This window comes from Equus przewalskii, chromosome 22 (genome assembly GCF_037783145.1).
Source record: "Equus przewalskii isolate Varuska chromosome 22, EquPr2, whole genome shotgun sequence".
NCBI lineage: Eukaryota > Metazoa > Chordata > Mammalia > Perissodactyla > Equidae > Equus > Equus przewalskii.
This window is the reverse complement of record NC_091852.1, coordinates 18,387,095-18,412,817: the sequence shown is the minus strand read 5'-3', so window position 1 is coordinate 18,412,817 and position 25,723 is coordinate 18,387,095. Positions and strand designations below refer to the sequence as shown.

General features: G+C 39.8%; 1 protein-coding gene across 18 annotated transcripts in view; it reads right to left on the bottom strand.

The window, feature by feature from the left end:
- The window catches only part of TRPM3 (transient receptor potential cation channel subfamily M member 3), a 502,828-nt gene that overhangs the window by 231,987 nt on the left and 245,118 nt on the right, over nt 1-25,723 (bottom strand). For all 18 annotated transcript variants that reach the window (XM_070590426.1, XM_070590437.1, XM_070590427.1 and 15 more), the window contains exons 4-5: nt 12,006-12,219; nt 7,110-7,234 (exon numbers count right to left, since the gene is read on the bottom strand). In XM_070590426.1, the coding sequence (XP_070446527.1) occupies nt 7,110-7,234; nt 12,006-12,219 (339 nt within the window). The remainder of the gene's footprint in view (nt 1-7,109; nt 7,235-12,005; nt 12,220-25,723) is intronic.

The following is a 25,723-nucleotide window of genomic DNA, read 5'->3' as shown; positions in this document are numbered from 1 at the left end:
ATTATGGAGAAGTAGTTTTGCATATTAGGTAAGGGTATGGTCTTGGCAGGTGAATGGCCTAGGTTTAAATTCCAGCCACACGATTTATTGGTCATGTAACACTGGGCAAGTTACTTCATCTCTTTGTGTTTAGTTTTGCCATCAGTAAAATGGGAAGGATGATAGTGACACTACAAATAGCAACTTCTGAGTGCCATTATGAGAATTAAATGACTACCTGTGTAAAGTGCTTAGATGGGTGCTGATACTTATTAGCCTCTACAAAAGTGTTGATATTATTACCATTATTCTTTCATTTCAGTGATAAATGATAAACCTTCAGGCTAAACCTCAACAGCCCACCACCAACTCTTTGCATACATATTCTTTCCTCTTTTCCTTCAGTTACAAGGGTTCGGATGGCTAATCTCCCCTTTAGTTCTGAACCCCATAACCTAGAGCCACTCTAGGACTTATTCCATCAGTTATCTCCTCTCTATCCCAGTCTCGCTTTCTACCATAAACATATAGACAAACTCAAGTCTCTTCCATCTTGAAGAAAAAAACCCCCCAACTTATAGCTCTTTTCCGTTACTCATATCCCTTCTCCTCGTCACAGCCAAACCTCTAAGAGAGTAGTTGCTACTTGCTACTCTTGCTGGAAGTATCTCTACTTCTTCATTTCTCCCTCTTCAACCTATTGAAATGTAGCTGCCCCTTCATCATTGTTCTAAAACAGCTTTGACCAGTGATGCCAGTGATGTGTGTCTTGAAGTCCTTACCTTCCTGAGCCTCTCAGTTGAACTTGGCACTGCCCTTCACTCCATCCTTCTGAAGCAGTACCTTCCCTTGGCTTCCACAATACTCTCTGCTTTTGCTCCTCCCTCTCTGCCCTTCTTTTGGTCTCCTTTGCAGGCTGCTTTTCCTCTGCTCAACCACTAAATATAGGAGAGCATCAGGATCCAGGTGGAGGCCCTCCTTTTCCTCACTCTACACACTCTCCCTTGGCAATCCCATCGACCACAATGGCTTTAATTGTCATCTATCTGCAGATGCCTTCCAAATCAAAGTGTGTAGCCAGATCTTGTTCCTGAGCTTCCACCTCAGATACTCACTGCCCTGATGAACACTTTCACATGATATTTCAAAGGAACTTTGAAATCAACATGTCGAAATCCACACTCGAGACTGTCTTCACCAAAAATGCGTTCCCTGTGTTCTTGAATATAGCCCAGACGCTGAGTGTGGTCTAGTTTTAGCTAGCATTGGCTCCTATATGACTGACAGCCTTGGGTGGGTCTCCTTGTCTCTGAACTTTTCCTCTCACATTCTCTGCATAGATCTTATCTAACCTAGTCATAGAAATACAATAAACTCCATGCAAGGACCACTACTGGGAAGTTTGCTGAGCTTACAAGATGAAGTCATATTTAGCTTGCTTCAGAAATAAGTGACAAATATGCTGAGTTGACAACTACACCAGAATTATTCATCAAATGTGTTATTAAACATGATTTTTCTTGGCTTGAAATAGAAAAATGGCATCAAAAAACACTTTCCAATTAAGTATAAGAACTCTTAAAGATTACAAAATTCTGAGAATATAGGTATAGTTTAGGGAAAATAGAAGATATCATTGAATGTCAAGGTAATTTAATAACCACATATGATGATGTGTTGGAAATCTACCCAAAGACAATTTTCATCCTCAAGTTAAAATGAAAAGTGCTTTTTCTTGTGATTGTATCTGGATTTTTAATTTGGCATGTGTTTTGTTAATCTAGATCTGGGAAAAGATAAATTATAAAGGCTTCAGACACTGTTCAATTACCTGAGACACTTCTGGTCAGATTATTTTCTAAAGTAATGAGTCTAAGTCTAAAATGAGTCATATGAAAATTATAATTCATTGGAAGCTCTTTCTTAACTTTACAGTGATCATACGTTCATAATCATCTACCCAGATTGAGATTCTCTAGGGACAAAGAAAAGGCTCTGTTTACTCTCATTGAGTCTATTTTTGTGTCCAATTTACAGGCATAAGATGTTTGCCAATATGTCAATTAACAATCAAAACAATATCATTAAATATTTTCATATATTACTTGGCATACTACTAGTTAAGAGTATGGGCTTTGGACCCCGTGGATCTTGGTTCTAATCCTTAGTTAGTTTCCTTACAGGATAATATGCACCTCATAAGGCTAATGTATGAAATCACAGAGAGCTTCCTCAAATAAGAGCTTAATAAATTATAATTATTATTATGATTATGCTCGTAGAAGTTATATGAAGGTAGACAGAGCAAGTGTTTTTATAGTGCACTTAGAGATGAAGAAATCAAGTCTTATAGAGTTTAAGGACATGTCAATGCCTGGTGTTCATGTTAGTGGTGAACAAGAAAAAAGAAAACAATTTAATTCCTTTTTTTTTGGTGAGGAAGATTGGCCTTGAGTTAACATCTGTTCCCAATATTCCTCTTTTCACTTGAGGCAGATTGTTGCTGAGCTAACATCTGTGCTGATCTTCCTCTATTTTGTACGTGGGATGCCGTCACAGTATGGCTTGATGAGCGGTGTATAGGTTTGCACCTTGGATCCAAATCTGTGAACCCTGGGCCGCCAAAGCAGAGGGTGTGAACTTAACCACTACGCCATTGTGCTGGCCTCCACTTTTAATCCCTATTTTTGAGGAGTTTTCAATTAAGTTGGGGAAGAAGACAATTGTGGGAGAATGAGAATCAAGGATATGACATGATGGGTGAAGTTAGTCAGGGAAGACATCTTGGTGGAAGTGAGCCTTGAGCTCAGTTTGACTGAAATGTAGGATTATGGTTGTGATAGAAGAAAGAGGCAGTAGGAATAATATAGAGAAAACATCGAGGTGGGGTTAACCTCAGTAGCTGAACAATATTCATTTTCATGTCTAACGGCAGTACAAAAAATTATTACCATCTCAGTATTCATAGCATTATTCCTCATCAAAGTTTGTTGGTTTGATCCACTAATTGAAAGGTTTGGTTAAACAGAGTGGAAGACATTTAAATTTAAAGAATCAAGCCTAGTTCTATCACTCAGTTGAGTGGATCATGCATCTTTCGAAGGGGTTAAAGGAAGCCCTGTTCTCATTCCACACTTCTTTGCCCCCATCCCCAATGTGTAGAAGCTTTACCACCCACCTCCCACCTTGCATTGCTACATAAGAAAATAGTTTTACTTCAGATGCTTGGTTAAAAAATGCCCCCACTATAGTCACTATAGCATGATCAAGCTTGGGAATATGAGTAGAGAGGATGTTGTGGTAAAACTGTGAACTAGATAAGATTTATCATTATATTTTTTTCCATAATTGTTTATTTTCCCTGTAGACTAAATTTCATCATGCCCAGTCCATTCATCAGCATTTACTAAGCACCTACTTCTTTGTGTGAGGCTCTAAATGGAGCTCTGAGGATTCCAAGATGCATGCCCTGTATCTTTCAAGTCTAACTAAGAGATAAGACTTGAGGGGAGGTACATGCTTTAGAATATCTGGAAGCAGACCCAAGGGCAAGCTCATCTTTCTTCTTTATCTTTAGAACCAGTATTTGCCTTTACAGCGCCATGCCAAAGGGATATTCAAATTACAGCGCCATGCCAAAGGGATATTCAAATTACAGCGCCATGCCAAAGGGATATTCAAATTCTAAGATGAATAGCAACTGCTGTGTCTACTACGTCTATCAAGAAACTAACTCTAGCAGCCCTTCAATATTCAGCTTCTAGAAGTGTTTATCTGAGAGCCAGCCCCACAGAAATAAAATGATCTATATTTTCTATCAGTTTGGAAGTAAATCTACTATTATGAAATATCTGGCATAAGAAATGGAGCCTTTCTTTTATCCTTATATTTTTATTAATTTCAAGTAAATTTCCTAATTTCCCTTGACATTTACTTTGTGCCATTTCAACTTTATTCCAGCATACAGACATAGACTTGACCAAAAATGCAGCAATTCTATTTTTTCAAATGATTGCTTTTTGATAGAATTCTGAAGTGGTAAAGATTTTTAATAATATGTTAGTTTTTTTCTCTGCTACCTGATGCCTGATGCTAAAAGCTTTACTTTTTGATGTTTATTACCTGTCAGTTTGATTATATCAAATGGAAGAAAAAGGATAAAAGGCACTAAACACTAAGCTAGCTATGAAAATTGTTATAAGTGCTTAAGAAGTTTATGAGACAATACTTCTTTCTACTTTGATGATTTTTAGGGGGATTTTCACCAGTGACCACCAATATTTTATTCAAATACTTCTTTTTTTTTGGTGAGGAAGATTGTCATTGAGCCAACATCTATGCCAGGCTTCCTCTATTTTGTATGTGGGATTGTGGAATGCTGCCACAGCATGGCTTGATGAGTGGTTTGTAGGTCCGTGCCTGGGATCTGAACCCGCAAACCCCAGGCGACCAAAGTGGAGCACACGAACCCAACCACTATGCCACCAGAACGGCCCCCACAAATACTTCTTTTTATGACAACCTAGCATCATATTCCTTTTTAATTATCACATTAGGATAGTAAACACGTATAAAAATTTCCCTCAAATCATGCCATAAGTCCTGTACACCAAAAACAGCACTTCTGCTCTAAATAATTTAGAACTTGAAAAACAAACTCTATTACTATACAAGAGCCTGAAAAATCCTATGTGTATGATAATTCTCCAATTTGGGGAGAAAAATGTTCCAGAGTGGTCAAAATTCAATAAATCTTGGTCAAAGATTTACTAAAAAACTAAAATACAATTTTCCTGTGCTCTCTACAACCTGCCAATTTCCTGTCCTTTTCTCGATGGTCTCTGCAGGTTCCCTTCAATCTTTGTGAGCCATGGTTTGCTTTTATTACACCCCTGTGAGCAGGGACCATGAACGCACACATTTTACTGAACATATGCGTGGCTTTTTCTGCCCTCTGTGCTGGGATCAAGACTATTTTTCCATTGGGAAGTCAGACAATGTAACCAAGTCCCACTGGCACAGGCGCACATAAGTTCCTATTGGCATACAACTGGGAAGAAATATGGGGAGGAAGGAAAGGAGAGTGAAAAAGGGGAGCATCAGAGGAGGTGACATCAGAGAAAAAAAGGGCAGAATTAGAGGAAAATGAATCAGGGGTGATCCTTCCAACTCAACAAGGCAAGTCAATGTAACATTAGTATTGTCTTTCTGCACTCATGGGGGATTTACAGGAGGAACAAACAAAATGACACAGAAAGGCAGTAGGCCAGAATTCTCTGTAAACGTTTAGGCAACTGACGTAATTATTTGGTTCCTCTATCTTGAATACAGGAATAATCAGCTTCCATTTATTCATAGTTCATCCGAATGTGAAAGTTCCAAAATGGTTTTTCCCCCACAAAATTGGATATTAATAACTCAGGTTTACAATAGAGATCCTGAAGCTGTGACCATTTAAAAACGACTTGTGAATCATTGCATTTTAAATAGTGAATCCACTTGTTAATAAAATGCACCATATAATGCTTTTGGTATTAGGGGCACTTTAGCATATTCTCAGTCTTTAATAAATATATTTGTTCTAGTTCACAATCAACATACACTTAAAAGCTAACTTGGAATCCAAGGCAAGCATTAACCCAGGTATATTCCATCAAAGACTAGTACCAGATACTCTGAAAAAATTAGTAATGCTTATTTTTCCAGTCAGTTCTGCCTACGTAACACTTTGGGAATTGCTACTTGAGATATTCAATTTGTGTGTGATATAAAACAGCCAGTAAATTTTAGTTAAGAGACTATTACTCTGCTAAAACTAATATCTCCTTCCTCACCCTACGTATTCTGAATAAATGAGAGTTTCTGTATGTAATTTGGTAGTATTGATATGGACACTTCTTATCACTTAAAATAAGAGTTCTGAAGGATTTACAGAATGTTTACTGCATTTCATGATATTCGATGTTTTTATTCAAAATATTTTGCATTGCATGTTGAGAAACTGCATATATTATGTTGCATTGAAATAAGATGGTTTCACTGTACTGCAACACAATAGAAGAAGCAGTTAAAGACTAGCTAATTCTCAACCTCTTTGATTTTTTTTCTTTTTTGATTTTATGGGTCAGACAGACCTCAGGGTACTTGGACAAAACTACTTAGCATATTTGTTATACTCTATGGCAGACCTTGACTGGGAAGGGAGACTATGTTGATCTGATGTAGAGAAACAATGATAATTAATTGCTAAAATTACTGAGGAAAAAAGAAGTGAGTAAAGTATGACAACTATAAATCTTATCAATGGCATTTTGAGAAGTGTTTTATAAGGGAAAAATTCTGGTGATTAATAGGAGAGAAAGCCATCTGAGGGAGGTTGGGAATGAGCTGCATGTGGTTTAAGACAAAAAAGAGACCCCTGGAAGGAACAGAAATAAGATGATGACTCAGAAAAGATAAGACCGAGGTCTCCCTGGCAAAATTGTTGATTGATAGGTCAGTGTGTGGCTCTGGCCATCAGAATAGAAAAGAGAGGTTGATACTCTGCTGAGTTTGGTCAAGGGCTTCTGAGTAGTTCCAGGGTGTGAAATAAAGAACCCAGCTGTGCCTGCTCCTTGCCCAAGCGTTTACCAAAAGAAAGGCCAACCAGGGAAGCCACAGCCTGAATGGAAAGAATTTGTCTCTGTAGCTTTCCTGAGCTGGGGGAAGGGCACTCGAATAATAAAGGAGCTGGAGATCCGGGGCGGGAAGAGTCCCCATTTAATGTCTTGGTCAAGGAGTTCACATTGCTATATATCATGTGGTGTTAATTAATCTTAACCCAACTGTGCCAACAGGAAATGCAAGATTTGATGGGTGAGGAAAGACCACCACTTGATTCAAACCAAGACGGTAGTTGGTAAATCTTATTTAGCACCTTTCTTGCTTGTAAGAATGACATTGGAGTTTTCATAGATAGACTTTGGAATATAACTAGTCTCCCAATAAATTCTTCCTAACACAAGTTTCATTTTGGGAGGTGGGGGCTAAAAGAGTACTATAATATGCATATTTTGAATTCTAATTTTATTCGATTCTTTTGATAGCAGCTCTATGAGAAGTCACACACAGGGGCAGCTCCCAGGACTTACGTCTCTTCCAATCAGGTCCTCCTGGTTTTCCACAATTCCCCAGGGGGCGATACCTATGGTACATATCTTCCCCCGAGACTTAGATGCGTGGTCCTTTAAGGCGTCTCCAACGTGACGAATAACACCTAAAAGGAAAAAGACAAGTTTTAGTCTCGCCTTTTAAAGCAATTACTTTCCATTGTTCTAAAGGAAATTGTGAAACTGTTTCTCCCAAGATTAAATGCATTGAATATGAAATGTTGACACATTTCTACATGAACTACGTGTGTTCAGGAGAGAACAGAAATTTGTGGCTTTACTGCTAGAGATATTTGCTATACTTGTATATAAACTCTAGCAATGCATTTCTTATTCTAATTCATATTTTAAAAAAAGCATCCAGGAGCAGGCCTGGTGGTGTAGTGGTTAAGTTCGAGTGTTCCAGTTTGGTGGCCTGGGGTTCACTGGTTTTGATCCCAGGCGTGACCTAGACATTGCTCATCAAGCCATGCTGCAGTGGTGTCCCTCATACACAATAGAGGAAGATTGGCACAGATGTTAGCTCAGTGACAATCTTCCTCACCAAAAAAAAAAAAAAAAAAAAAAATCCAATGTCTATAAAAAGAATACAAATTTTAACTTAGAGAATCTTTTTACTGTATTATAAGCATAATGATGTGTTAGTGTGACTAAGAACCAATAGCATGATTGTATCCTATAAAAAGCACTATATATAATATTGCATTAATCCTACGCCACACTTTGTGAATAAGATAGGGTCATTCATATAGAGTAGTTACTAGCTCAGATTCTGTTAACCTTGATTTCTTCTTCCTATTTAAGGACAATTAGTATGGAAAGTCTATTTGTAAAGAAAATGTTGGCATATTCTGTGGAAAATTCATGTTAAAAATATGTAAATACACCTTTTTATCCTCATCATTCTAATATTTTCCTCTTCTGTCATGATGGCCTTTGCCATCCCTGTGGCCTTTCTCATCACAGTTAAAAATGAGAAAATCCAGTTTACAAGATGGTGGGGAACCTACCTCTTATCTTTCTATAAACCATTTGAAGAAGATGCAATGTCTAATTTTTAACCTGCCTCTCAAATGATTATTTTTATAGAAGATATAAAATACATTCTCTAAGAAAAGATGTTTTTACTTATGAAAATTCCACCCATTCCTCAAGGAAAAATTCACACCTAATGCCATCTCCTAAATGAAAGCTGAGTTGCATTTGAATTTTTCTCCATTTGAATAGGATTGCAGTTTGCATCTCTTGAATAGCTCAATATGTCACGTAACATATTCTCCTGTGATTCATAATCATGTATGAGGATGTCTCCTCTCATTGTAAAATTCCTTGAGGGGACGGTTGGAGAGTCAGCGTCTTACTCATCTCCTTGTGCCTCAGGGGGTAGCACAGAGCACAGGCTCAGAAACTAAGCACTGGACTAAGCACACAAAACACACCAGGCAATGTAATCATGGGAGAGGACATACACATGTCAACAGCTCAGTTCTGAAATATTCATAAGATCAAACAGAAAGAACCTCCTTTAGAAAAATCTAATAACCAAATAGTGTAAATAGCCACTAATCCATGTTGAGCTACACTGGGAGCGTTGAGAAGAATATCAATTCAGTTAGGATCTTCTCTATGGATCTTCTAAGTGAGAGTACTGGTAAAACAGAAACACATACAAGAGTAAAGTTGTGAATATTAGTGTTAAATTTTTTCCTATTAATACGCAAAACTCCTTTCGGGGCCAGTCCTGGATAAGCAGTTTAACCTCATGGTATGCCCCTCCATCTGTCACAATGCTCCCGTCATCTCTTACCTAATCTCAGTGTGCCACCATCAGGACCTATTTGTTGTAAAGTCTTTTGTGAATTTATGCTGTAAATGATTGTTTTGATACTGAATACATTTCATAAAAGAAGAAAAACAGTAAACAATGTTCCAAGTTACCAGAAACAGAAGATAGGTAAGAATTTCTTTTGGAGCTTTAGAAACCTGTGAATTGGTCTCTACATGAGTTACAGGTTATGTCAGGAAAGCAAAAGACTGAACAATCACCAGGTCTGGTATCTCTGTCGTGAGCATCCTTGCGGCAAACATTTTGGCTGCATGACTAATTGGCCGTAAAGCAAATTTGCCATAAAAGATAACATAACTGGTTGATGGAACCAGTTATTGCTTATTTCTATTGACTTGATAGGAAATACAGTAGTAAAACTTCCTGGAAGTTTGAAATATGAGATTGTGAAGCCAGATTGCATATTATACTAGAAAATGATAACGTATCAGTTAGCAAATCCTTTGGTGAGCATAGTCATCTCTCAAGACCCCTCAAAACCTAAAGTCGACCAAGCTCTGGCGAATATAAAAAAGGAGGCTAGTCATTCACAACAGTCTGCGAGAGTATTATGGATTCTTTAGCTAATTTAGATACAACAGCTTGTTCTCTAAGCTGTCTTCACCAAATTTATCATGCAATATTAGAAGATGAGGCAAAAGAAGAATCAAGCCCCTACTCCTCCCCTCCCCCAAAGAAATGGTTATATGATTCCTGGGAGTGTCATTTTCTTGAAAATGGTCAAGACACTTTTTGCTAGTTGCTAGTGGAGAATCTGACGTTGTGGACAGCAGTAACAGAATGGAGTAACTTTGTCAGGACTTCTAAAATGGACCTGGGAGACCATTACGGAAGTGAGGCTAATGGATGAGCACCATGTCTCTGTGCAGATGGAATGTGCCTTTCTGAACTCTGCCTCACTGTCGTTCCCTTGACCTTCCTTGAAGAAAAGGAAAAAATGCTTACACCTATAGAAGAATGCTTACTCCCGTAGATAAGAAGCTTTTTTGCCTTAGAGATGGCCTTAGCAACCAATCACGGGTAGCCAAGGAATGAGAGTTGTTGCCAGGACCGATCATGCGTCTCGGCAAAACAACCTGTGTGAGGACTCTCTTTCTGTCTTTATAAATCCTTAGCTTCTTTATCTTCTCCAGAGCACATTTTGGGTTTCTGCCTAAATCTGTGTCTCCTGAATTGCAATTCTCAATGCCAAAATAAACACCTGTTGTTTAAGTTGCAGTGACTTTCCTCGGTTGACAGAATTTTGGGATTTGGCACAGAGTCTGGCTTAGATGATTTGATGAAATATAAGGACTGGGCACATGATGGAACATTTAGATGTAGTCCAGATATGTACTACATGTTCATTATGTCCTTTTTAATGTTCTTCTTTTATTTATTTTTATTTTCTCTTTTACAGCAAAATTACCTTATGGCCAATTAGGTATGTGGTGAAAATGTTTGCAGCAAAAATGCCTGTGGTTGAGCCAGCCCTGACGGCCTAGCAGTTAAATTTTGGCGTGCTCTGCTTTGGCAACCCAGGTTCAGTTCCCAGGTGCAGAACGACACCACTCATCTGTCAGCAGCCATGCTGTGGGGACAGCTCACATAGAAAAACTAGAAGAACTTACAACTATACACAGCTATGTACTGTGGCTTTAGGGGGGAAAAACAAGGAAGAAAAAGGAGGAAGATTGGCAACAGATATTAGCATAGGGTGAATATTCCCCTGCAAAAAACAGGACTACTGAATTCCCTGTAGGGCACCTTAAAAAAAATGCTTGTGGCAAAGATGTCTGCAGCAAAAATGCTTACGGCAAAAGTACCCAGAACCATAATCACAGGCGCATGATGCCTGCTAAGCTGTGAGGGAAAGTTGACGCCTAAAGCCTGAACAGTCACTGAAAGAAAATTGCTCCGTAGATATTTGATTACTACAAAATAAACAGCGAAGAGCTGACTGAGCAGGTCACTTACAATCGTGTCAGTTTACAGACTGAGTCAGGATTTAACCTAACAATGATGAGCATGGTCATCAGCAGAGTTCATGGCTGAAAGGTACCTATGGAGTCGTCTGCTGAATGTTCACAAATTCTAGGTATTGAGGAGAATTCTGAAGGCAAGTCTCACTCAGACATCATGTGAACCACAAAAAAGGGAATAAATAACCTTGAGATAACCTTTTATTTAAAACTAGTTGGTCTAGGGTTATGTTTAGAATGTCCCACTAACTCAAAATGTGTCCCCATGTGCAGACTTTGAGCCTTATGACAAGTTTGAATTAACTTACAGCAGCATTACTTGGGCACTTCCAATTGACACTTCTGACTCAGGCTGCGGAAATATGTCAACATGATTTACAGGCATCCCTTCCATTATCTGTTGTACATCAATAATGTTCTGCAGATAAGCACTTAACTATAAGTGAGTTTGTAACAATTGATTTGTCAGCCTGCCCGTATCACAATATAGAAACTCATCTGGCAGGTAGAAAAAACTGTGTGGAATGCAGAGTAGGGTGTGTCTTCTGTTGGTGCAGAGATGGATTTAATGAAATATTTTTAATGATAAACACATAATATTCCGGACTTCGCTTGTGACAATTTATGTCCCAGATGGAAAGAGCATTTTATAAAAGTTAAAGCTATTTGCATTAAACTTAAAATCCCTTAAAGAACAGAGGCAGAGCTTCCAATTTAGAGGAAAAGTTATTCCTTAAAAAACTATTGCATGCTTATTTGACAACTGGAGATATGGAAATCTCCTGTGAAATTCCATTAGTCACGTTTACAAATTCTGTACGGTCATGTATTAAATAGCCCAACCCGTTTCTTAGGTGTAAGTAATTCTTGGTTTAGAGGTAACAGTGCAGTTATCATGTAGGTAAAAGAGGGAGAGAGAATCAGCGAGAGGAGAAATAACCAGTGAGTGTGGACACGTGGGTAGGGAATGAGGTGGGGGAATATAAACGAATTCAACCTTGGGAGAAAATTATCTTAGTCACAACATTCTCCCGGCCATATGTTGTCTTTCTCTGTCCCATTTCCAATTACCTGTGTTAACCCCTCCAGTGAATATCCACGCGCCAGTTGTCATGGCCGCTTTGATGAGACCTTTCCCGAAGACTTGCTTGAGCTTCGGCTGCAGTTCAAAGTTCTGCAGGCCCCCGTGGACAGAGATGAGAAGCTTGGGAAGCTCCAGCTGCCACTCCTTGGTCATCAGGTGTAGGAGGAGATCAGCTTTTGTATCGAAAGATACCCGCACATACTGGAAGAAGAACGGCCTTCGATCAGAGAGACAGGGCAGGGCTGCGCGCCACGGCTCATCTTTAGTGATTGCAATGATGTGTGTAGTTACTTGAAGAGAGCGTCTCATAATAAATCAGATTTTTTGAAATGGGCAAATCAACTGCTTTACTAAAAGAGCCTTCGTTAGACAAAGGGATTCACCATTTTTAAAGGTTTTCCCGAAATTGTGAATTACTACAAACTTGAACATTATTTAACTTTCTAAAATCAGCACAAGCACAACTTTTCCCAAAATGCGTTCTTTCTTAAGAGGAAATCATGTTTTATCAACCTTAACATTTGTGCAACAGTTCAAGTGTTTCTAATACGTTTAATATAAGTAATCCCTTTATACCAACTGGACCTAGATGTAACTGTTTCTGTGACTCTATTATTTCAAGAGGTTTTGAAAATTCTATAGTTCTACATAACGTAATGAGAATTTTAAAATAAGGTAACAGCTGATTATTTAAATCAATAATAACTACATACCAATTGTTTTCTTTATCTTTTAAAGAAAAGTGACAAAAGGCACGCCAATTATTCTTGTAGAATAGTTGAAAAAAATTAAAATGTATAGCAGATATCAAGGTATTACCAGATGAAACCGGAAATAAAGTTGTGATAGGTACATATTAATGAAATGCCATAAATACATACAATGGTAAACATCTATATAACCATGTATATAGATACTCATTTAGGTCTCAGGTTAATTATGTAAAGATTTCATCTCTAGCTGGAAACAACTGAAATACTGGGCAAATATATTTGTAAAGCTTTTGAAATGCATTGCTGAGCTGGCATGAAAAGAGGGAATATGCAGATTCCCAAACAAAGTGGAAGCTGGATCCTTAGGAGGGTAGGAAGTGGGAAAGCAGGCTTTGGCCCTCAGAGTTTGTCCTAAATCCTGGAAGACCTTGAGCTTCTCCTTTAATGGCTTTATGTAGTATGGGGGGGGGGGTCTCATGGGGGCCCCACATAAAGATGAGATACTTCAAAAGACTCCACTCTCAGGTGGAAAGAAGAAAAATAAGTCTGATGTACAGAGGAAGTGAACAACGAAACTTGTCTGCCTCAACAGTGATTCTGAGTGGATAGGAAAAAAATTCTCCTCTGATGATTTATAAACAAAGGTGAGCCCTCACACAAGTTTTGGTCCACATTCACACTATTAGTGTGGTTTGAGAAACAGCAAATAGGGTATTTGATGCAAGTTCTGGTGGGGTAGTGGCTCCAGACAACGGGCAGAAGCAAATGCAGATTCTCTGTGGAGGAATGAGTCATCAACCCAGGTCTCAGAGAATTCCTGGGGAAAATAAACATTTCATAGGCAAAATATAAAATCACAAATTACACCAGGAAATAAAGCAGCATGAAGGAGAACCAAAAGAAACAACAGGTAGCAGAGTAAGAGCCTCAAAGACGCTGAAATGCTCGGAGAATATAAAATGGCTACATTAAACATGTTAAAAAACATATATGAAAAGATTGAATATATGAGTAAGGAACAAGAGACTGTAAGGAAGGACCACATATATTTCGGAAAAAAAAATCAAAAGCAGAACCTCTAGAAATTAAAATGTAATAATTTAAATGAAAAATACAACAGATAAACTACAGATCAGACACACTAACAACAGATCCAGAGAAATAAACCAGATGCAACCTAGAAAGACAAAGCAATTGAAAACAGAAAAGAAAAAACTGATGACCTTAGAGGAGAGAATCAGAATCGTAGTAGAAATAAAAGAGATACCAAGGAAGAGGAAATACTTGAATAGAGATTGGCTGGGAATTTCTCAGAATTATTGAAAGATACCAATTCTCAGATCTAGGAGGCTCAATGAATCCCAAGCGGGATAGATAAAAAGAAACCTCACCCGCAGATACCTCATAAAGAACACCAAAGGGAGGGAAAAAAATCCTTCAAAAGCAGCTAGAAAAAAAGGGCAGATCACCTACAAAGAAACAGTCAGCAGCCTGAAGATTACTCCTCAGCAGCAACAATGGAAGCTAGAAGCCAGTGTCTTCAACGTGCCAAGAGAAATTAGCTGTCCGTCTAGAATTCTATATTCAGCAAAAACATCTTTCCAAAATGAGAGCAAATTACAGACCTTTTCAGACTACCAAAACTGAATTTACCTCAAGCAGACTTCACCGAAGGAAATTTTAAAATATCTAGAGCAGCCAGAAGTTCCATGCTCCCAAATGGATGGTCTGGGATGCAAGAAAGAATGATAAACAAAGATCATTAGCAAATATATGGTAAATCTAAAAGAGCATCGGCTGCAAAATATAAAAGGATAATAATGTCTAATTTAGAGTGGAAAGGGATAGAGCTAAAGCACTGGCTAACATAGTGTATAAATTGGGTGGTAGGAGTCAGAGTTAAAGCATTCTGAAGTCTATATGTTGCGTGGGAGAGAAGAAAAAGGTGTTGATTAAGTTTGGAATTTATTAAGTAATAATGTTGGAGTAGCATTACCACAAAAAGAATAGACCTGCATGTAATCATACAAACGTATATTTTCAGATGCATAAACAAATAAGGTTATCGAGGAGATGACAATTTATTGCCATGTTTTCAGATCTGGGAGGCCCCACTGTTGTAAAAACCTCAAAATTTATATGTCAGTTCTTTTGTTAAAGTCTATTTTAAATGTATTTAACTGAAATGTGACGCAAAACGGACAAAATACACAAGTAGCTTGATAAAATAAACTGCCTCATCAAGAAATACCAAAGAGCGAAAATTTCCCACACACATATACCAGAAATCCAAAGCAGTGCTGGAATCTAAGAAGTTCGTTCTATACTGATCTGATCCACCTAGCAAAAATCAGTTCCAGAATGGGAAGGGCAAAGGTTGGCAATTTTAGCTAAGTGCATCATAGCAATAGAATGCAACTAGAGCTTGCGATATGAGAAATGGTATATTTTGTACACAAACTCTCATGCAGAGGGGAAGAACTTTCCGATACCGATCAACAGAAAAGTTCAACAACAATGTGCACTTCTGTGCCATGCAAGGAGCCTCAGGGCAGGAGAGAGGGTATTGCATTCGTGGAAGCAAACACAAGAGTTTCTTAAATAAAAACTTCTTTATTGTTATATATATTATCTCATTGAGTGACTGCTTATCAGAAAAACATCTAGATAATGAATGCTATAAGATGAAAGAATAAAATGTTTTCTGTGCCTGTACACTGAGTCTATGCTACTTGAGCAGTTAAAATTTGGTGGCTCTGCTAGATTGAATTTGTGTCATTTTCACTAATTCCAGAAAGGGATATTTAGTGAAGAAACTAGAACTGGGATTCACAAGGCTTCCAGAATATACAAACCAAGAATGCTTAGTGTAAGAGATGGTAAGAAATTGCCTTTCAAGTTACTTCTCCTATTCATCAACTTTAATATGTTACTCTCTTATTCCTTCTAAAAAAACCCAGCTAAATAAGGACCCATATTCTTCTAAGGTGAGACATAAATCACATTTTTCTTAAAGATAGAAAAACATCTAAAGATACTTTTAAAATTGTGCCCCTCGCAAGCTTAGATAGCAGTTCCTAACGTTTATGAAGGATCATAAAGATGTATTCCAATGATTAGAGAAGGCGCATATGAGAATGGTATGTTTTGAAAAACAGGAAAATTAGTTCTAATTGTGGTTTTTGGAACTTCAAGATGCCTAACAGCATCCCCACCTGTACATTTCATTTAGTCAGGTAAATATGTGAGATTCAGAGTCATAGTTCGTATCTGCATAACTCACATGGTATGAAGAGAGATTACAATTCATACTAAATCATGACAGAGATTGTGTAATAATTTTAGCAAGCTTAACCTCGCTAAATAACATATTATGGAGTTCAATTATTCATACTAAACGGTAATAATAAGCCAAATGCATTTTTTTTTTTCTGATGAGGAAGATTGACTCTGAGCTAACATCTGTGGCAATATTCCCCTTTTTTTTGCTTGAGGAAGATTGTCACGGAGCTAACATCTGTGCCAATCTTGCTTTATTTTGTATGTGGGATGCTGCCACAGCATGGCTTGATGAGTGGTGCGTAGGTCCATGCCTGGGATCCGAACCTGTGAACCCTGGGCTGCTGAAGTGGAGTGTGTGAACTTAACCACTATGCCACTGGGCCAGCCCCCCAAATGCATTTTTAGGAATAAGACTCCTTGGTAAATAATTCACTTTGAGGCTTCTAAAGTTACATATACAGCTTACCGGTAAGAAACCAATTGATTGAACATGCGAGCAGCTCACTGGAAAATGACCAACGACTCTATTGAGTACGTATGTTGAAATTCCTTTTGCATTAGCCTAAACTTTTTCTTTCTTAAGAAACTAAGAAGAGCTTGTTCGTGATCACAGAACACTTGTTACTCAGCTAATAAGTGCTCCAGTGAGGGAATGAATGAATGACCATAGATCACCTAGTCCCCAGCTCCCTGTCTTACAGATGAAGAAATGGAGGCTCTCAGTGTCTGGCCTGTGTAAGGTCACATTGTTTTTAGGCTCTTTTCACATATGTTCTCTTGATTCTCATTTTCTTAACTCTTCTGAGAAAAAAACCCCTCAAAACCCAAACCCCAAATCTTTGCATATTTACTGTGTTCCAGGCACACACATGCTGTGTGTTTCCCTGCATCATTTCATGGACTCCTCCCAATACCAAGGAAGTTGGTAGCATCCACATTTTACTGATGGGGACAGAAGGGATCCATCAGGTTCTCAAGTTCAACTGCTAATAAGTGGTGAGGGCAGGATTCATACCCAGGTCTGTCTGATTCCAGAGTCCTTGCTCTTGACGTCAAAAATATAAATGCTTCTCTCTCCTTCTCCTTTTCTTTCACCCACAACCAAGCAGTCTCCAGTCCCAATGATCCATTTCTCAAAATGATGCTCGGATCTGGGCCCTTCCCTCTGTTCCTCCAATTGCTGTTTTAAAAATAAATTCTCCTTGGGGCTGGCCCCGTGGCCGAGTGGTTAAGTTCGCGCGCTCCGCTGCAGGCGGCCCAGTGTTTCGTTGGTTCGAATCCTGGGTGCGGACATGGCACTGCTCATCAGACCACGCTGAGGCAGCGTCCCACATGCCACAACTAGAAGGACCCACAACGAAATATACAACTATGTACCGGGGGGCTTTGGGGAGAAAAAAGGAGAAAAATAAAATCTTTAAAAAAAATAAAAAATAAAAAAAAAAAATAAATTCTCCTTACTAGGATGTCAGTTTGGATGTGGCGACAGTCCTAATGGCTTCTCTAACCCCACGGCCTCAACAATACACCAACCGGCAGACTTCTTTCTCTGATTCCTTTTTGATCATATTTCTCAACTTGAATTGTCATGTCATATATAACCTCCTATTCTGCCTGTCAGGGTCCCCCACAATTTGGCCCCACCCTGGCTATTTAGAGGCATTTCCCCACTTCGTTCTGTATTGGGCTAATGCTGTTCCCCAAGTTCTAGAAAACCCAGTCCATCCCCTTTCATCTACATAAATCATTCTTATCTTTCAAAGGTTTTATTGACTTTTTTGGAGAATGCAAGCTCATGTTGATGCAGTATTACTCTCAGTCAAACCCAGTCTGGTATTTTTTTTCTGATTGTTTTGTTACTTTTATCTCCCCATGTTGCAAGATCTTTGAGGGGAGGGACCCTTTTGACCTGACCTGTGATTTTTGATAAGCCTTTCAGTACCAGCTATGATGTAATTACAATCTTAGAAATAAAAGGGAGCTTAGAAATATCTTAGCAATCATGGGAACTAGAAATCATCTAGTTCAATTCTTCTGTTTGATAGATGAGGACACTGAGACCCAGGGAAGCTGAGTGACTGGGACATCAGAGCTAGTTATCTAATAAGCAATCACTCATCTAACCCATTATTATTATTATTATTATCATTATTATTTAGGAAGATTAGTCCTGAGCTAACTACTGCCAATCCTCCTCTTTTTGCTGAGGAAGACTGGCCCTGAGCTAACATCCATGCCCATCTTCCTCTATTTTATATGTGGGATGCCTACCACAGCATAGTGTCCCAAGCAGTGCCATGTCTGCACCCAGGATCCAAACCGGCAAACCCCTGGCTGCGGAGAAGCGGAGCGTGAGCACTTAACCGCTGCGCCACCGGGCCGGCCCCCATCTAACCCATTATTAAAGCTATTGTTACACTGGCAACTCTAGGTTGAGCTGTGCTTCTCGACTTTAATGTGCACAACTCACCCAGGACCTCAAAAATGCAGATTCTGATTCAATAGGTCTGGGGTGGGGCTTGGGGGTTTGCATTTCTAACTAGTTCCTCAGGGACCCCATGAGTAGCAAGGATTATAACTCTTTCCCAGACCAAAGGTTGTAAGTGGTATGTCTTGTGTTTGTCACTGGGGCAAACGGAAAAGAAAGAACACTCAATATTTCACATGAAAATCAAAGAGAAGAATGGGGGAAATACTGGAAGAATTACTCAGGCTCTGAAAAATAGGACAGGGCACCACTGGTAAGCTACTAAGCTATCTCGAACCACCCACTCCCTTTTGACGAGGACTAATTCTTATACAAAGGAACATATGATTAACTACCGCCCACCCCTGGTTATCCGGAAGCTGATAAATAACACAAATACTGGGTGTCCCCATTCCTTTGATGCTGGCCATTATTTGTGATTTACAATGCCCTTCCCTTAGAGAGTAAAAAGCAAGATAAGAAAAAAAGGAAATACTTGAATCAATTTGTTATTTTTTGTTGAGTTATTGTTTAGCAACTCAAGGAAATAGTTTGGGGATAAGAGGATAATTAAAACTACGGGATAAAATGACACTTTACAATTACCGGAAGATTTCATTTTTAAAATTATATTCTTATTACCCATAAAAATCAGGTTGTTCGGTAAGCTCTCGACGTGCCTGTAATATAGCAGCTAACTCGTGCCGAATCAGCAGCTTCAAGGTCATAATGGTTGAGCCCAGAGCAATTACTCAATTCCTGCTAAACGGTCACTGTGATTTGAAATCAGGAGCTATTTTGGTTGTCAGGATAAGCAATTTGGTGTCTACTTGTGAGCTCATTAATTGCTAAGGGATCGCCTGACAAATAACAAGAAATCTTCCTAATATGTATACTAAATTTTGTCACCCAGGCATTACTCTGATGTGGTGACAGGTGCTCCCATTTATAGATTTCCCAATCATCCACAGCATCACATTCTAGAATCAGATCCTGGCACAGGAAGTCACTTGGCCAATTTGAGCACCCTCCCTTGTGAACAGGGTCATCCTCCTGACCACCTCCCAGGACACCATGAGGATTAAATTGTGGAAAATGCCTGCTATGGCAGAAAAACCGATACACGTAAACTGGATAAAGGTTACAAACACTCCACTTAGAGATGACTTCTGTATACAATAGGATTCAAATAACTTGCCTCTAGCTCTTTAACCAGTATGCCCTATGAAACAGATCTCTGTTTCTCAGCTCTGGGTTATGTGGGGAGCGACTGGCGCAGGGGTTTATAAAAGTGCCTGTCCACAGGGGGAATGATACTGCTGCTCTGGGCTACCTAACCCATCCTTCGCCGATATGCACTTAGTTCCCTATTTTAGGATTTCTAGAGATAAACTGAGCTCAGGTAAGTTACCCATCCCTGGAATTCTCTCCCCTTTCCCCTTTCCATCATTAGTGCTCCTGCCTGACAGAAAGCCTGCGTACGGAGCTAACGACATTCAGAATAGCATCTCCAGAATGCTCTGCAGAAAACAGAGGCTCGCTTTAGTTGAAATTGTATTATTTGAGCTATTCTTTGGTACTTTGGAGGCCAAGGCATACAGCACTTTTTTCACAAGAACACATATTTTCAGTTCCAAATCACAAACTTACAAATGAAATTTTGCAAGTGAAACTATAATAGGAAACTGGAGTGTTTCTTTTGTCTGAATGGCAGAGGGCTTGGTAACTGAAACTTTGAGTTTTTGCTCTGCCTGGTGCTAAAGGTAGTTTTATTTGGCAGGTGACTTCACTGCAGTTTTTTCTAAAGCCATTCTTACTGCTTCATCATTAGAAGTGTTACTATTCACTTATCAAAGCAAAATTCAACTTTACTGTGGCCTCACTCTGTACTAAACCGGGGGATCCCAGAGGTGTCACGAACCAGACAGTATCCTTTCCCCTTTTTGACACCCAGAGTGGGCAAAGACTGGAGAGTGGGAGAGCAGCCATTACTACTTAGAACAGGCTGGGCTGTTCGATTAAAAAACTAGTAACAATCTTCCTTTGGCATTCTGAACTTGAGCTTTCGTGGTGCAATTTGGCTCTGACAATTAATCAGTCACCTCTTTAGCCCTAAATTTTTGCCCAGCTTTTTAAATAAAATGTAAAAGATTTACAGAACAATAAATCTGGCTACATTCTTGGGAATGGTAAATGACAGATCCTCCTCGTAACACTGCAAAGCCATCTTTAATTCTTGGAAATAATCAGTTGCTTCCAGTAAGTACTGCTTGTTCGGAGTAATGCAACTACTATCGCCAAATCTATTTTAACAGTATTTTTTAATACATTTTTTCCGAGCCTATAGTGGGAAATTTGCCCCATTTTTCTCTCTGTTGAGAAATGTGACAAGCATCATTTCACTTTCTAATTATTTGAAATGAGTACATTTAATTAAAGCCGTGGCCAAGGAGAAGATGTTGCATTAGACTGCTAAGACGATTTTGCTGATATCAGCTTTCCAAGTCCATAGAACCTTTGGTTTTGCAGTGAGAGTTTAATGCTTATGGTGGTTTAATGCATGTAAAAGTTCCCTAGAAAGACAATATTTGGAATGCAAGTGTGAGGTGTCATTGTTATTGGATCCCTAGTTTGATAACCCACACAACTTTGAAAGTGAAAATGCCATTGTAATTTATTCTTTACTGTCTTTGTGATTCCTCAGTGTTACATAATGGGTGCTTCCAGGTGATGGGTGCTAAAAACCAAAGCTAAAGGTTTAGAAATAATATAAAACTTCACTAAGCATATGAACAGGGCACAGGGGGTACTCTATGAGTTTTCTGCCCGAATTATTTAGCATAAAATTTTCTAAAGGCAGGATGGGTTTCTTGGAGGAGAGTTGGTCCTGCCTTTCCTATAGGTCTATGACTGGGATCAGAAGTTTAAGTGATAAATTCTAGTTTGATTCTCAATTTCAGAAAGGCCTTCCAAAGGCCAATTCAATGGCCTAAAGATTACAAGGTGGAAACTGGAAATTGATGGAACAACCCCAGAACCCCTCAAATACCATACCGTGCTTATGGAAAGCTGCTTAGTTAGCCATAGTCTAGTGGTGAGCTATTTTGTTTTGTGAAGTGGGATTCATTAAATTTCGTATTTGGTGTGTGTCAGTCAATGATGACTCCCAGATCAAATTTGCATAATGCAAAGAAAGACAATTTTTAAAAAATCAAATTCAATCTCAAAGCAATTTAAGAGTATAAAGTTGCATATGCCATGCTTCTGACAGCCTCCTCAGCCCCCTGAGTGTCTCCCTCTCAATTGTCCCTACTCGCTCTCACCCCCCTGCCCCCACTGGCAATGCTCAGAGAATAAGGCTTCCATCCTGGTTTTAAGGGTGACAATGAGGCACAGGAATAATTATCTAAATTATATGAAAACTGTAATAAGGGGCTCAACCTGATCTAATAAGCAGAGTAAATAGCAAGGGAATAGCTCAAGAGAATTACGTGGGTGACTTGAGAGGTTTAGATGCGAGTCCTTAATTAGGTTAGACTCACCTGGTCTGCAAGTCAGCTCAGCATTCATTGGAAGAGATGATTAGTAAGCAAAGATTCTGTTTAATCAAGTCCAGCACGGCTTCCTTTTCTAAATAACTTACCGCCTTAGCCCCAGATAAAGAAGAGTCTTTGAGAAAGGATCCCATTGCTACTGTCAGGCCACCTTGCTATTGTTCTCTAAGTCAGTTTTAAAGTTACCTGGAACCCAGTCTAGTGAGACAATGCCTAAATCAGAGCTTTAGTATCTTCTCTTCTTTGGTCCTTGTGTTCTGATTTTTATGAGGCATCTGAACGAACTGCCAGGTCCTCCAATAGCCCAGGAATGGCATGTTGGGGGCATGCAATTTGGTAGGACATGGCTTGGTGTAGAGAAGAGAAGGGCATGACAATCCTTCACTCACTGTTCACTTCAAATGTCTCCTTCCTGTGTCACAATTTCTGCCTCTGCAAAGTGCAAGAGATGCTGGTTTCATTGCTATTTCACTGGAGCTTGTCAAGCCTGGAAATTGAGGACAGACTACCACAAAGTCCTGAGAAGGGCTCAGAAAATGGTTCTATTAACCTAGGATGTAATTTTACAAGGAATTCTTCCTGCTGACAGCTTCTGAGTTCAATTACCCCATCAAATAATAGTGATTTTCTAATTCCACTACAAAGTTTCCAAACCCTTATAAAAGAACTAGAAACATAATAGCAATTAGCTTCCTTTCAAAACATCTGCTATAGTCCGTACCAGGTAGACGTGACAGAGAAGAAACAGAACTGATGGAGAGTCCTGAGGAACCTGGGTTGGAGAACTACCTTTGCTGTCAAATAATTGGGTCACTCACAGAAAATAATTTAACTTCTCTGGGTTCAAGTTGCCTCATCTATAAAACAGATAGAGAGATTGGGATTATTTAGTATTTGTAAGCCTGGCTGAACAGTAGAAGAACCTGGCTCACTTTGAAAACACTTTGGATGCCCAGATTGTACCCCAGATGATGTAGGAGACTCTCTGCGGACGATCCTTGGACACGGGCATTTCGAGTAGCCCCACAGGTTATCCCAAGCCACCAAGTAGAGAACCACTGCATACATCCCTCAAGTGTTTTTGGTGACCAAAGTTCCGGGACGTCAGGTGTACTGCCCATGTGGTTAGATATACAAATGTCCTAAGCAGGTCTGTTTCTCATGTGGCCCATCACATTTTAATAATGATTCTCTTTTCTACAACCGTATCTTCTACCAAACTTGAGCAGATTCTGCCTCACATGGTGTCCAGACCACATTGGCATTTTGAAGACCCAAGTGCTTCATCTTGGGAAAAGTTAATGTTATATCCTCTTAAAAAAAAATTAATGAAGGTCAAAGTTAATTGGCCCTTAGAGGTCTTTTGACCACCTTGTTAAAAATCATGCCAACTTTCAAATATTCTTCCCAGGAGCAGGGGACCAAACACATGTTGAATTAGTTGACCTGTTTCTCGTCAATCTTGGTGAATATTTAACTGTGCCTTCCCCATCTAAAGACTGGCACTCTTTAACAGAAACAAGTTGTTGATTTTTCCCTCTGTCCAAACTGCATGCTGGGTTGCTGGAGGGGACAAGAGGTAAAGAAGGCACAGGTTGGCACAAAATGACCATCTTGCCTGATAAAATAAGCCATTTGACCTATAAACAACTCCATGCCTTTGTCTAGACAGGAAAATCAGAATAATTTGACAGCAAATTTTAAAGTGGACAGAATGCTCATTGTATCTGGATGAAGAATGGGGACGCTCACTTGTTAAATATTTGGTTGTAATAAAAAGGAAAACTGCGGGGGCTGGCCCTGTGGCTGAGTGGTTAAGTTCACATGTTCCGGTTAGGCAGCCTGGGGCTCACCAGTTGGGATCCTAGGTGCGGACCTACACACCACTCATCAAGTCATGCTGTGGCGCCATCCCACATGGAAGAATTAGAAAGACTTACAACTAGGATATACAACTATGTACTGGGGCTTTGAGGAGGAAAAAAAAAAGAAAGAAAAAAAGGAAGATTGGCAACAGATGTTAGCTCAGGGCCAATCTTCCTCACCAAAAAAGCATTAAAAAACCAAAGGAAAACTGGTCCTCATTCGACTGATTAGACTCAGAAAGAACAATTTCCCCTTGTCGTGACTGCCCTCAGACTGTCAAGAGCAGGCGAGACCTAACCTCAGTGCTGGCTGCATGGCCTGCGGTCAGTGCAGTTCCACGGGCTGAAGGGCAGTGCTCAGTGTTTAAAGCTCTGAACTTGCTGTCTTGAAGTTCTTAATTTTATCCTTGAATCTGTGTTTTGTAGTAAAGTCTGTCAGGACAACGGAGCACGTGCAGAAGGCTTGGAGCCTCGGCTCACACATGGTCTGTGGTCCCACGTTTCACGTCCTCCTGTCTCCCCAGGACAGGATCTCAGCCACCTGCTCCTGCCTCAGGTACCCCAGCCAGCCTAATCTTCCCTCCCCAGCCTTGCCTGGGGCAGTGACAGGGTTGCCGTCCATCATCAGCCTCTGTCCCTGTCTGGGACCTGGGTACAGGCAAGGAGAGGGTCAGGGTACAGCGTGTGCCCTGCAGTATTTCAAGGCAGGGCGAGGAAGTTACTGTTGCCACCTTGGGCTGTCAGCGCCACTGTGTGTTTCATGGGCGACTTGGTGAGAAGCCTCACCCACAACAGATACCAAGCACGTCCCCGTGTGGCAATGGCAATCCATTGGGGGGCTGCCTGTCCACTGCAGGTTGGGGCTGTCACCTGTGGGAAGGGGGGATTGATCCCCTGCCCCTGCCAAGGGCCTTCGTTTTCATTTTACACGAGGCCCCACAACCATGTAGCTGAGCTTGCCTGACCTGATTGCCGACAGACAGCTCTGGGTTCAAGAGAGCTGTGTGGGGCTCCGGTAGGGCTGTCAAAGTTCAATGTCCATATGTGTTCATTCTTCTGGAACAAAGTAAAAGATCTATCTGCCTCTTCAAGTTTTTCCTCTACTGTTAAATATCTTAATATACATATATATTAGCTGTGTGACGTGGGGCGTATCACTTAACTTTTCTGGGCCTTAGTGTGTTATTCTGTCATATAGGAATAACACTACTACTGTCATAAACATGAAATGAGAGAACATACGTATGTCCTTGGCACTGTGCTGGGCATAGAGGTGTTCAATAAACTTTAGTTGCTATATTATTATGATTGTCCTTTTTATTTGCTACAGATTGTGAGAGCAGTTGCAAAAGTATTTTGATTAATACTTTGAGAGACACACATTTTGACAAACTCATTTGGAGATTCAGTCTCTGGGGTTCTTTGGGTCTCGCAAATTTACTAGAAATTTTTAGGAGGGGAAAAATCTCAGGTAGAGGAAAATTGTATACTGAAAAGGAATCATGGCTTTGTCCATCATAAAAGGCACCAGTGCTACACCCACGGTAGCTGTGGAATTATTGAGGGCTACAGTGAATAAAGAGGAGAGGATGCCAGGCAACAGCATCTCACTTTCTGTTTTGCTAGTGACTGGAGGCAGGAGATTGACTCAGTGTGGAAGTCAAAGTGCATAATGTGATGATTGACAAGCCACATCCCTCCAGTCAGTGACGAGCCGGTGTCCTCAGTGGTAGTGTCCTGCCAAGGACTGCCACTAGTGCCAGCTTATGCAGCCTGATACTCCTCTGGAAACATTGTTACATCTTCAGATTCCCAGTAAGTAAA